General features: G+C 47.6%; 1 protein-coding gene across 1 annotated transcript; it reads left to right on the forward strand.

Moving 5' to 3' along the window:
- Positions 1–224: 224 nt before the first annotated feature.
- LOC129195455 (gametocyte-specific factor 1-like) lies at positions 225–9,218 on the forward strand. Its single transcript, XM_054801508.1, has 7 exons — positions 225–362; positions 2,174–2,271; positions 4,364–4,490; positions 5,483–5,569; positions 5,995–6,055; positions 6,832–6,920; positions 8,982–9,218. Coding segments are annotated over exons 1-7 (486 nt in total). The 5' UTR covers positions 225–340; the 3' UTR covers positions 8,984–9,218.
- The last annotated feature ends 4,218 nt before the right edge of the window (positions 9,219–13,436 follow it).

Here is a 13,436-nt window from a genome sequence, read left to right on the forward strand (position 1 = left end):
TTCAAGTTTTCAGTCCCCATCTTGGGCGCCGGTGGCGAGGAGGGCCAGGTCAGCGTTACTTAAAGCGTGGTTCGGTCTGGAGGAATCGGGCTCCGCTCACGGCCAGGACGGGGGAAGATGGCGCCCGACGGAGACCCAGGTCGCGCCGTTGCCCCGGCAACGGCTCCACTGCGAGAGGGGCCTCGCGCGGCGAGGGGGCGGTTGCTAGGAAACAACCGCGCAGGCGCAAAGGCGCTGAGCAGCACGCAGCCGCTACTGGAGGAGCCGCAGACGTCTCGGCCCCGGCCTGGCCGCTCTCCCGGCCCCGCAGGCCCGGCGCTCCGCGGAGCCCTTCTCTGCCATGGAGTTAGAGGATGACTTCGGTGAGGGTCGGGGTGAGATTTCGTGGGGGGAAAGCGGCTACCGTTTGCTGCGGGCAGGCCCCGGCCCGGCAGCAGTAGGGCTGGGTCTGTCTCCGTGCTCTGTGTGTGGGCCGAGAAGGCTCCAGTGGGTTGCTGATTGTTTTAATTAGGCCAGTGCTCTACGTGGTTACCACGCCAGGCGTGCTTCTGGTGTGGATGGGGTCTGGCCTTTAGGACGTACCTGAATAAAGTGACTTACTTTGGTTAAGGTGTCGCTCCCACCTGTGGCTGTTGTTGCGGCTGGCTGGGACAGCGTTGTTAGGGTTGTCGTGGGGTCGTGTGCGCGTGCGGTGTGGCATGGGACTGGCGTCCCATTCGCACATGGTGCTGCTGTGGTGCCCTGGAGGCTTCGCTCGTTGCAGCCCTGTGTAACTGCACCTAGTTATGTGATCAAGCCAGCTCCTGTGATTTTTGTGTTTGCTGTTTTACGTGCCATGGTGAGGGCTTTCCTCTTCCCCTGGTACTCATCTCTGTCTCCTTCCTTTCACGGGTAATGTACTTGGTCCGTTCTTGTGTTGAGCCAGTTCACAGAGAGAAACCACTTCTGGTTACTCTTCTGGCAGCAGCTGAACCAGTAGAAAGCTTGTCAATCCTTCTTAATGATGACGAAGTCTTCTAGTTCTCAAGCTGTTCTAATGACCTAAACTGGCTGATGGAGGCGAGAGGTGCTCACAGGTGACAGAGCTGACAGCAGCACTGCACAGCTGCGATGGAAAGAACAATTAGGTCCATCCTTCTTCCTGCTCACAACATGAAGTCTGCTCACTGTGACTTCTGGAGCAACGTCTTTGCTAGCTGTCAGCCAGGGGGCTGATATCGCTCCCTGGCCTGGCTGTTGAGACAACCGAGCTCTGATGCATGTGTAAGAGAAGGGGATGTGATGGCAGGGAAGAGGCTAAACAGCAGTATCCCATACTTAGATCTGTTTAAACTACTGTGTAATGAAGTCCTAAATGGGCTAACAGCCTGCGCAGAAAGAGTGGCAGAGCAGAAAGGATGGAAGACGGCTGGTGTGTACCCCACAAACAGACCCGCAGGCAGCAGAGGGGACCTGTAGCTCCTTCTGGCTGCCTCTCTTCCTCACTGGGAATATGGAAATGTGGGGGGTTTAAATAGATATATTAAATATTTATATTTTAATTTATTTTATCTATGGATAGATTAAAAATTTATATCATGTATGCATGCAGTCATGCTGCTTCACTGCTCAGTGCCTAGGTTTTTAGGTGTTTTAGCCAGTTTACTAAACTCCTCAGCTCCTAAATAATTGCATGACTTATGAAAAATTTCACTTTGAAGTTACGTGCACCACGGTAGGCATGCTAAATTGTCTGGAATTCTTCCTCTGGCAAAACTAGCTGTTGATCAAAAAAGATTTGGTTCAGACAGAGGATGTTCCTGAGGGTGCTGATGGGAATCATTCCACTGATTCTTCTCTCAGCTGGAAAAGTACCGCTGTCCTCGTTCATTTTGAGTAATTGTGGTTACATACCTAATATGGTAACTTAAAGAGTTATTTTGCTCAGTGCTACTGACTATTTTCTCTCTGTTTTGACTAACATCCCAGTCACTGCAAACTTCAAAACGAATTTGGTTATGCAAAACAGGTGCCTGCTTTAATGAATGGTTTCAAACTAAGAACAACAGGTTTAACTCCCTAAGATCACAGCCCTGATGTGGTATGGCTTTTTTTCCCATTTTGCTGCATTAGTGATGCTAGATCTTGTCTTTCTAACTAGGTTTTTTTGGTCTCTGTGTTTCCATTCTACTAGATGTTTTGGATCCAGAGAGATTAATACAATGTCCATATAATAAGCACCATCGAATCAGAGCCTGTCGGTTTCCCTATCACCTTGTAAAGTGTAGGAAGGTAAGCTGGACTGCCAGACAAGGCACTGAATGGGAGTAATTCTGTATGTGTAAATATGCCACATGTGTTCTCACTGTTGTTGCATTTTCTGGCTGGCTGGAGTAAGTTCCTGACAAGTAGGCTTCTTTAGCCTATATTTAATATAACTTTATTTAGTTTCAAGTACATGTTAATTCTCCCAAGACCAGTGTGGCTTTGAAAGGAAATGCAGATTCTTCATGGTTAGGTCAGGAGGAAACTCTGGTCTCTTCCAGCAGCTCACACGGAGGTCAGATAAATTTTTCCACTTTAAGTTGGAGCGAACTCAGTCTGAGTTATGTGCGCCCTATCTGGCTAGTCAGAGTAGAAGTGGTGTGATGTTGCAATTCATTCTTTAAGTGCTGGAAATACAGCTGCACAGGAGGGGTTTTTTGTTTTGCTAATAACTAACGTGATTCTGGCAGAAACTGCACATCCTCGTCTCTGTACATATGGGAGAGGTTTTTTCCCTCTCCATCTCTTATCCAGAATTTGAATACAAATCATTTAATAGGAAGCATTCGTTCCTCTCTTCTGTGTTGTCCTCATGTTTTGTTTTCTTTAAACCTGTCAAGTGCAAACACCTGGCTGAGCTTTGGAGTTTTGCTGAGACTTTTTAAAATCCAGTTGTTCCTCTTTAAGTTTACCAATAAATTTGGCAATGTGTCTTTAAAATAGTATAGCGATGCTGTGCCTTCCAGTTACGATGCAGTTGTAGGGTTTGTGTTCTGGTATCAGTACTTAATTCGTTTTGGTGGAACTAGAGCCTTAAAAAAACATGCAACTTTCCTTGTTGACCCCCCACAAATTTTGGCAAGAATGTGCACGTGAGCTAGGTGAGCAACGTTGGCAAGTAAACTTTTAACCACGTTGGTTTTGTCCACTTGTTTCATAACTGGTGACCAGATAGTTTTGGTAAGCTTACCTGGTTAGAAGGATGAGGTGAGATAGTGATCACTAATCAGACACAGTTGGTCTCTGTAAGTAATTAGCAGAAGAAGGGCTCAGGGATTATCATTCGATCCATCTGAAGATGCCACTGTGTGATTATTTGCAGTGGCAAGCATCTGGGCAGAGATTGTCCTTCTTGCTTCCACCTGCCTCAGCTTCCTATTGCTTTGTGTAAAACGCAGCCCTGCTACACAAATGGGGACCATGCAAGCAGAGCAAGCTGAATCCTCTCAGCTTGAATTGTGTTAACATTGAGAAGCTGCTGCTATGTGGCCAGAGTAGCTTGCTTGAGCTAGTTGAAGCAAATGATGGGCACACGAGGACACAGCAAGCCTGGCTGTGTGGACCTGGTAATGACAGCTGCCTTGGATGTGTCTGCAGCCTGTGCTGCAATGGCGTACCAGTGGTAGCGGAGGAGACACTGCCTCGAGCAGGGTCTGTACGCTTGTACCCTTGTCACTTCTGCCTCTGCCTCACGTGCAAGCAGAGCTGCATCAGCCAGAACCAGGGCAGGCACTGGGACAGTGGCAAAGTTGTGCTTTTCCCAGTAAAGGCTGTATCATTTGCAGGGGATGGACTAATTTACTGTAGTGTCAGCTGAGCACTGCCAGTAGAACCCCTGTCTGTGATTAAAGTTTTACTTGAATGGTAATCCTGTAGCACCAAAGTCTGCAGGTGGAATGCTGCCAACTCCCTAGCTGTTTGGAAAGATTTAGGGAATTTCTCTGCCTTTGTGCCTGCTTATTTAAAAAATATCTGCATAGTTTAGATTTGCCTAACGTCTCTCCCCTATTGTTTTTAAAATAGTTTCATCTGTGCTTTAAACCATGCAGCCACATTGCCAGTGTTGCAGCAAATTGTAGGGAGTTTAGCTGAAAGTACGTTTCATTTCAGTCAACTCAAGGGTTGGCTCAGTGTCTCAGCAAATTATGTTTTAAAGAATGGTCATGTTTGTTTCCCCTTGCGTTTTTAGTAAGTGTTTGAACAATATATTGCCATTTCTTGTTTAGTCTTTTTTTTTTTAAAGCAACATCACAAATATCCTTGTTTTTCTTCTATAGACTAGCAAGAGATAAGTCAACTTGAGAGATATGGCACATGATTTTGGTTTTCCCTTGTCTAGAGTTACCCTGAAGTTGCAAAGGAATTGGCCACGTGCCCCTTCAACGCTCGCCATCTCGTTCCTCAAGCTGACCTCAGCGATCACATAACAAAGTGCAATGACAAAGGGTTCATTGAGCAAGATATAGGTAAGAGAACCACCTGTGCTCCGAGGTGTTTGTTCACCCTGGGGACTGAGGTCTCCTGTTTGTAAGGCTAGCTCATTAAATAACCAAGAAGTAGGAGTCAAATTATTGTCTATAGTTTAGTGTGACACAGTGGCTTTGGGGAAACTTGAGTCTTACCTGCTTTGATTTATTGGCTAGGTTCATGAGAATATTGCAGATGCTCCCAGGAGGCCTTGCACATATTTTGTTACCAGGATTGTTGAATAAAAAGGTTTTACCCTAGACTGTACACATTGCAGTACCTCCAGCAGGAGCTAGGATGCTTTAATGACCAGATGGACAGGCCTTTCTTCTTGTAGAGCTGATCTCCCTTTGTTGAGGCTTGACCACTGGTGCTGTGTGAAAAGCCAATTTCTACCAAACAGGTGTGTAAGCTATGGAACCCCTGCAGATGTTCTCCAGGGCAACCCGAGTAGTTCACTCCCACCAAGAGATGGGGCAGTCCCTCTTCAGGCTGGTCTGCTGCTGAACTTGCTTCATCTGCCACACAGTTAAGATTTCAGTCTCCTGCCCAATGAGAGGGGGCTGCCCAAAGCGCCCAGAATATTTAGGAAGGCATCCTGTGCTATGCAGTGTCTTTCCCATCCCCTGCAGTGGCTCTTCAACTATCGCCACACTACAGAGCAGATAGATGGTTTTCTTTCTTCTGTGGAGCTGCACTGAGGCTAGCTAGCAGTGATACCCACTTTCATGTAGGCGGGTTTCCTCTTTCACTTGAGTCTTCCTGCCACACAGTCCCAGGGAGCAGCGTCTTTTTGTGTTGCCTTGAAAAAAGCAAATTTGAAATAGCTTGATTTCAGATCAATACCTGGCTCCTGGGTGTACCCAGCCTATTTGCATTGTGTGGTGTTTCCTCTAAAGCCAAAAGCTGTTTTACAACTTGATCCAAAGCACTCTAAATGTCTCTGAAGCAGGATTGACTGCTAATGACCAAGTTTTTTCTCTTCCTGAAGTGAATCAGTCCTCTGGCTTCCAGAGAGAGCAGATGAATGCTGTGAGCACATGGCAGGCACCTCCATGCGAAGAAGACTGGGAAACAGGTGAGGAACTTCCCCATCAGCCACACTGCTGCCTGCTCCTGTCCATTCAATTCCAGAGATGCTGTTCATGTAGGTCTCACTTCTAGGACACCTTGCTTATGCTCATTCCTGAAAACATGGGTCTCTCCAACCAGGCAGTTTTTCTTGGTATAGAGAACTATTGAACATGCTTGCCATACTTGGCACAGAGATATATTTCCAAGCATCTCCTCCTTCTCGTATAAGCTTTTGACCCTTATATGCAATGATGACAATGGAAACTTGATAACTTTTATGTTTCTCAGTTAAATGACAGTGAAGCAGACACATTCATCATTAGGTCAACTTTTACTCCCTTTTGAACATGTAAAAATATGACAGCTATTCCTGATCTGATGGTTGTTGCTGGAGTTTCTTCTGAGCCACATCATCTGTTTCTTTTGCAGAGTTGTTGGAGCAGTCAGATTCTCCTTTTGTTTGGGGCGTGACCAATTCTGGCATAAACAGGTAGCGAATGAGAGTTTGATTTCTTACAACAATGTTTTATATAGAGGAATATTGCAGCCTACTCCCAGCCCAGCCTCATTGGCTGGACGTGGGCTGACTTTGCTGCTGTATGCTGGATGTCTGGCCAATGTGCAGAGGAGAAAGGTGCTGAGGTGACTTTGCCAGTGTGGCCGGGTGTCTGCCTCTGAAGCCTTTTCAAACAGTTACTGAGCTGTTGAGCTAATGGTTAGCTAGCAGTCCCTCATGACCTCCTGTCACCTTAGACTTGGCAGATGTGCTGGCACGGGGGCCCTGTGTTAGCAGACATCCCCCCTCTTTCCCTTTGCAAAGTGTAATCACAGTTTGGGTTTGGGGGAGTGAGGAACGTAATAGCCAGCTGCGAACAGGATGGAGCTGCCTTGACTGGTGTCATTGATCCAACAGTGGATCATGACTGCAGGCAGCATACAAGATGTGATGGTACCACTAGAGCTGCCAAAGCATGTTTTGAGATTCGTCTGTGCCTGTATGCAGCGACAGTCCTGACAGCTCTGCAGTTCTGTATGAGCTCAACCATGATATACCTCTCCTTCCATAACAACAGTGACACCTGGTTTCACTTCTTAAACTTTTTGGAAAACTTTCTAGTCTTTAGAGTATATATAGCTCTTCTAAGGACCACCACTTCCAAGTGGCAAAGTACCATCCCCTTGTGTCCCTGCTCTCCTCTGTGCTATATTAAAATGCATAAATTTGAGCAAGTACATTTGTCAGATGAAGTCACTGAAGTCTTTCAGTTCCAGTACCACCTTTGAACAAAAGAATTGCTTGCCTTCAAGAGTACGTGCCCCTGAGTCCTTCCCATATGCCGTCTCATGGAAAGGCTGTAAGTACTATGCATGTGGTTTTGGCACTGTGACTTGTGTAGATGGTGACAGTTGCTAAACTTTCTGGCTGCAGCAGTGCTTTATGGCCACTGCTGCATGGACGGGAGGGGTAGTATATAACACCTGCCTCTGAGAGCACCTTCTGAGGGAATCTGATGCTTGGATCATCCTCTGTATCCTTTTTTAGAAGCGTCCTCTGTGTTCTTTATTTCATATTCTTGACAGGCCCTTCATTATGGTGATCCAATTTAAGCAGCCCTGCTCCCCAGCCACTTTGGCTCTGTCTCTCTAAACAAGCCCTTCCACACCATCCATACTTACCCCTTTCACCCCCCACTTAAACCAAATTATTTCCTTGCTTTGTACAACTCTGCTCTCTATCAGATGCAGCTAAGAGCAGGGGTAAAACTAGGGCTGCTTAAACCAGCACTACTCGGAATAAACCTGTCAAACTACATCTGGAGGTAGGAGGGAGTGAGCTTCCCCTGCTGAAGTGTCTGATGCTGAAATCACAGACCATTATTTGCCATTAGCAGATAAGCAAAAGCTTAAAGGTGCTTTGAGGAATGACAATCTCTTCTCACTTGGAGCAACTAAACCCAGGACTCTTGCAGGCATGGCTTCTGTAGAGCCAGCGACTGTGCAATTGCCATGGAGTCAGGCTGAATCTGCCAAACCAAATGAAAATGTCACTTGTAGATAAGCATTGTTGCCAAGGTGACAAGAGCTACTTCAGCAAAGGCCACTCTCACTTGGAGTGGAGGAAATTCTTATATTTTTCTCGATCTCGTGCTAAAAATGTCTTGCCCTTTTCAGAGTCTGGGGTATTAGTGTGTTTTCCCCCTGGAAGTTCGTTCCCTTTCTAGGACCCCAGAGCTCCTGTGGGTGGTAGATATCCCCTGGAGATGATGGCAGTACTCTGTAGATTTGGCTGTTGCTGCATGATGTGTTTTTGCAACACTTGAGTTTTTAGAACTGTCCTTGGTTGTAAAATCTTTTTCCCAAGCATTTGTTTTATAAGTTAACCTCATCTTCGTTTGGGGATCTCTGTTACTGTTATTAAGTAAATGGACTGATAAATTTATACAGCACCAACTCGGAAATCTTCCCTGCTTAGACAGCAGTGAGTAGTTAACAGGGAAAATGCAGGAATTGGCACTGATGATCTGTGAAGCTCTATTTGGAAACAGCAGGAGAATTCTTTTTGAAGTAGTGATCAGTTTTAAGTGTTGGGGGTGGGGAGGGAGGATGACTTCAAGTAGAGGTGGTAGCGTCTGATTAGGTTCCTAATCAGAGAAGTGATAATGGGAACCAGAACAGCATGGGGGGTTGCACATACCACTAAAATTTTGTCCCCTAGCTTGATGCTTTAAAACAAGTGTGTGCAGTTGCAAGAGGCCCCTTCAGAGTTAGGTACTTCTGATGTTTTGTGTTAACTGTAAACAAAAGGATGCGATTATGCTTGGGGTGGGGGGCGTGGGGAGAGAAGTGCCCTGCACAAATGGCAGATTTGTGTGAATTCAGGCCTTGGTGTGGCAGGAACTATTTAGTCCCATGTCAGTGCAAGTCAGGAACCGCGCAACAGAGTAATTTCCAGGAATTTCTACCTTGCATCATAAGCACGTGTCTTGCATCTGCAAAGCAGCACTACGTATCACCGTTTCCAGGGTTATATGGTGTCTAGAGTGATTTCTGTGGAACTTCGGACATTTGTGATAACATTTGGTTGTTTGCTCGGGACTACAGAAAACTTTCTCTGCAGTAAGCTGTGGTCATAATGTCTGTAACCAGTGAAGTCATATTTGAGGGCTTATTACAGCCTGGAGAGCATAAAGTAAATTCTGAGAGTTTCTCCAGCCTGTAAAGAGGCTGAGACTTCCTACTGCATAATGTTTAATTAAAATCATCTGAATCAGCCAAACCTAGAAGTATATTTTATGTGCATGCACCTTTGCTTTTCATCTTGTCAGCATCTGAGTTTGTCTGCATAGGGCATGTTAAAGTGGACAGTTTGGGATTTAAAGTATATTGTCATTTACAGACTTCTGTTTTCTTCCTAGAAAGCATCCTGATCGTGCCTTTGCAGCTTCAAGCTTTAAGCCTTAACTTTGTCACATGGGTGCGTGGCGCTTCAGGTAATGGGCAGTCCTCTGTGAATTCCTTATGATGTGCTTAATGCCAAACAGGTGAAGTTTGAAAAGTACGCTTACATACTTGTCTAGTTTCCGTTAGGGTTTTGTAGTTTTCTAACACTTAACACATTTGAGAGCTCCAACGTAACTGTTCTTTGTTGGGGTGAGGGGGAGGAGGCAGGAATGGTTTAAATCGCCAACAATACATATTTGGGACTGTAAATGTTTGGATCAAGCAGTACACTTCTAAAAATTGATGTAAAGTACAAAATGGGATCTAAATATACAAACACAAAAGAATTAAGAAACCAGACATGGTATTTGTCTAGAAAGAAATTAATGCCTTTCACATTTTGAAAAGAATGTTCCTCAAAATACTGAAATTTCACTGTTTGTATTACTACCAATGTAAAATAATACATGTTGACTAGAATGTGCACAATTAGGATTATTTTAAAGTTCGGTTCTGTCAAGGTTCTTTTTGGCAACTTAGAATAATAAAAAGGTTATGATTGCTCTTGGACTGTCTAAAAGACATCTGCAGTGATTTGTTATACTCTTGTTCTGTTGAATAAGCAAATGCTTACGCATTAAGCCCTCCACTCAACCTTCATTTGATTATTTTTTGTCACTTTGAATGAAAGTGGTGACAAATGTCAGCTGTTTGATTGTTTCTGGTTTGACTGCAGTAGCTTATTTGCAGGATTTGTGGGCCAGAGCATTATAATTTTACAGATAGATGCCATAATTGGGTCCCATTATCCTAAACTCATTTAATTGCTAGTTGGTGAAAGAGTGGCAGTACTTAGTGCTGTAACTACCTGCTTTTTGTTGGGTCTCACTACAGAGGAGGTGAGCTTCTGGTGCATCTAATCGCGGGAGGCATGTTATCCCAGACACAGCCCTTTGTCAGGATGAGTCCTGGGAGACCACCATTCTCCAGTAGCCCTGCCTTCCTGGAAAGCATCAGGTGGGCTTGGAAGGTTATGGTTGTGACTAAACATCCCCTGGCCACAATAACTGGGGGATAGGGACCACAAGAAGTGGGTTTGTCTTGTAGGGTAGGCGCTGGCAACTGACAGAGTTCTGATATCTGAAATCCCATGTCCTTCTGGGCAACTTCCTCAAGCACATCCTGCACATGCCACCGACTGTGAAGAGCAGGGAACCCATAATTTTATTGTTCCCTACAGTGATTTGGGAGTGCAAGATTAACAGGCTGTAAGGATGTAAAACACAAAAATGACCCTCTAGCGTTGTGACTATTTAAAATTCCAGTATCGTCTATCATTGGGCTGTTGGGATGAAGCTCCCCTCTGTTTTGTATTTACCACAAGACAAGGAATGTTTTAAAAAGCATGCCAAGGTGGCAGAGCAAGAACTTTCATGTGACTGTCACTGGTCACAGCCTCATATTCCTGTGTTAAATCCTCAGTCTCTTGTGATGGGCAGGCTGGATGTCCCTTGCCAGGAGAAGCTGATGGGGTGTAGGGAAACATCAGCCCCTTCTGCCCTGCTAGGGAAGGTTTCTGAGCATGTGCCTGGGTGACTCTCCCCCAGCCTGAGTTTCCTGGTAGCTCAGCAATGCCTCTGCTTGTTCTGAGCAGTCCTGTGGGTCCACCCTGCCTGTGGAGCCGTTTCTGCCTAGTCTGACCTACCAGCTCTGTGGCAGTAGGACTGGTCTGACTAGAAATGCCTATGGAAATTTGGGATGGAAATGGTTGTGTCTGCAGTTGTCACTGGTGACTCAGGAGGAAGGAGAGGAGGCAGTGTTTACCTTCAGGCACAGATTCCTCTGCGTTGGGGAGCCTGGACCCGCTGGAGTTCCTTGTTGGTTCTCCTGGTGCCCGCAGCCCTGTGTGGTGTCTGATGGGTCTCCCCACCCCTGATTTGCACCCGGCCACAGATGCGCACAGTTCTGCTCAGGGGTGAGGTGCACCCACGCTGCTGGTGCAGCTCCCAGACCCACAGATGCCTCTGCTCTGCTCCCGTGGCTCACTGTATGGTTCTGTGCAGACTTTCTCCCACTGACAGGTTGAGCCTGCACTGCAGGACACCCTGTGCTGTTGCTGTGCCCCACTGGGGCTGGATCAGTGGGGAACCAGGTCACTTCCCCCTTGTGAGCTCCATGGGCTGTGATCTGGTCAGCACAGCCAGTTCCCTCTGTGCGGGCCCTTGCTGGATCCTGCTGAGTCAGAGCCTCCTTCACACTGTGGTGGTCTGGTCTAGGGTGCGCAGCTCCTCTCAGCTTGGCCTGCAGCTGGAGCAGGGACACCGTAAGCAGGACCTTCTGCCACTTCCCACACTGTCCCTGCTGTTCTCAGCCGCAGGATGCAGCGCACTCTTTTCCCCCAGCAGAGCTGCAGTCCACTGGCACAGGAAAGAAATGTCCTTTTTCCAGCCCTTCCTCTCCTCCCACCAGTTCCAGAGCACTGAAGAAGGGATAAGCCCCTTTCCTCCACGCTCTCATGGCCAGAGCCAGGCCTGCACGCAGATTTGTTTCTTTTTCACTTCCCTGGAAGAAGGGGGTGCTCTGCCTTCAGCCACACTTTTCAGGGTCAAGGTCTGGAGGGATGACTGGGTCTTACAGACTGCCCTGCTAGCACTCGGCGGTTTGCACTGCTGAGGACTCTGGGCCCTGTATTGCTGGCTCCAGGAATCCCTACAAGTCCAGGTGAATCCCTGGTCACAGCCAGTGGCACCGCTTTCTCCGTCTGTTCCCCTCCACTTTCCCCTTAGTCTGGAGATGAGTACAGGGTGCCTGTACCCCTGCAGAGAGGCACTCGTGGCTGCAGTGTGTCCGTATGTGTGGTTCACATCCAGCTGGAAGGTACGCTGCCCAGCCTCTCCCTTGCCCAGCAGTTCAGACTGTGCTCCTCCTCAGTGCCATCTTCAGCTAATGGGGAATTGGGGTGGTGGCAGTTGTGCTCAGCTGATACCCAGGAGACCAGTGCTGTCCAGTGTCCCCCCATCGAGGGGGCAGGCATCTTCATTACTGTGAATAAGCAGCTTTGAATCTGATCAGTTAAATCCTGATTAGTCACTCTTGTAACCTAAAGTAAGGTTCTAAGTACAGGGTCCTGAGCTATATGGGCTCCGGCCCAGTGCAAGAGGGAATAAGGAAGATTTTTCCATGGTGGAGGTGTTTACGAGCAAGTGTAAAGTGCTGGAGGTGGGAGAGAGAGAAGGGAACAGATCTACCTGGCATGCAAGGAAACACCAGCTGCAAAATTGCCCCTTCATGCTTGTCCTGGAAGGTGAACAAGCTCCTGGTATTGTTTTGCCTTTGGAGTTCCAGTGTCCAGCTCCTTTGTGCTGTGGTCAGGAAGGCCAGAGGAAAAGAGCTGGGTGGTGGTGGGGACCAGACTGTCCAGGGACTCTTTAGCCTACCAGTCCCTTCATGTTCTAGGTATACCCCTCACTTTGCCGTATCACTTCAACCTGAGTTACCCTGCTTAGTTGTGTGTGGTGTTTCCTTTAACTCCCCAGGGAACCACCTCTTGCTTCTGAGCTTCAGGTTCCAGCAGGTGAGAGTGCCTGGGGTTACTGAAGTCAGCACGAAATCTCCTTTTCCTGGCAGATCAAGCTCTGGCCCCGGATCTCAACTTTATAACTAAACCACATTTAAGACATCATTTCCCCTTTCCTGGTTTTTAGTCCAGGTTAGAACTCGTAAAACCAAAAGCATGGTTTCAACTTGGAGGTCATGTACAAGTGCTGGCTCAGCAATAGCCTGGAAATCAAAGCAGTGGCTGCCTGGGCTGCCGACGCAGCTGCAGAGCTGAGCATTATTTCTTTCAAAGCGTTAGCCGAGCTGTGCAGACACGATGTCTCCTTATGCAGGTCTGACATGCACGTTGCAGAGCAGGTAGGTTGGAACAGCCCATCCAGCATCCAGGAAGGACCTTCCTATGTGGAGCTCCCAGCCCTGTGATGTCTGGGTGCCTCGTGGCAGCCCTTCAGTGTGCAGGTCACCATGGGAAGGACCGTGGCTGTCACGTCCCATCCTTGCTGCTGTGATGTCCCTGTCCTGGGAATGCTGCTGTGAGCCACTGGGATGGCAGGTATTGCCTGGTCCCTGGGCAGCAATGCCCGTTGCTTCCAGCTAGCCCCTGCCACCTGGGCTGCAGAGGTAGACAGGCCCTTGCGCAGTCATCCCAGAGCCCTGTCTCCACACCAGGCAGGATCCCAGGCTCTGCAGTCAAACAAAGTCCTTGCGGATTTCCACAAGGCTCTTCCCACCTGCCACTGGCCAGCCTGTCCGCGCCCTCCTCCCTACCCATGGGGAGGGGATGCACCAAGCCAGCGTCCGAGTTACTCTGGCAATGCTGTGATGGCCAAGGGCAGCAGCACTCCTTTGCTATGATGTCCAGCACACCTGAT

This window comes from Grus americana, chromosome 22 (genome assembly GCF_028858705.1).
Source record: "Grus americana isolate bGruAme1 chromosome 22, bGruAme1.mat, whole genome shotgun sequence".
Taxonomy (NCBI): domain Eukaryota; kingdom Metazoa; phylum Chordata; class Aves; order Gruiformes; family Gruidae; genus Grus; species Grus americana.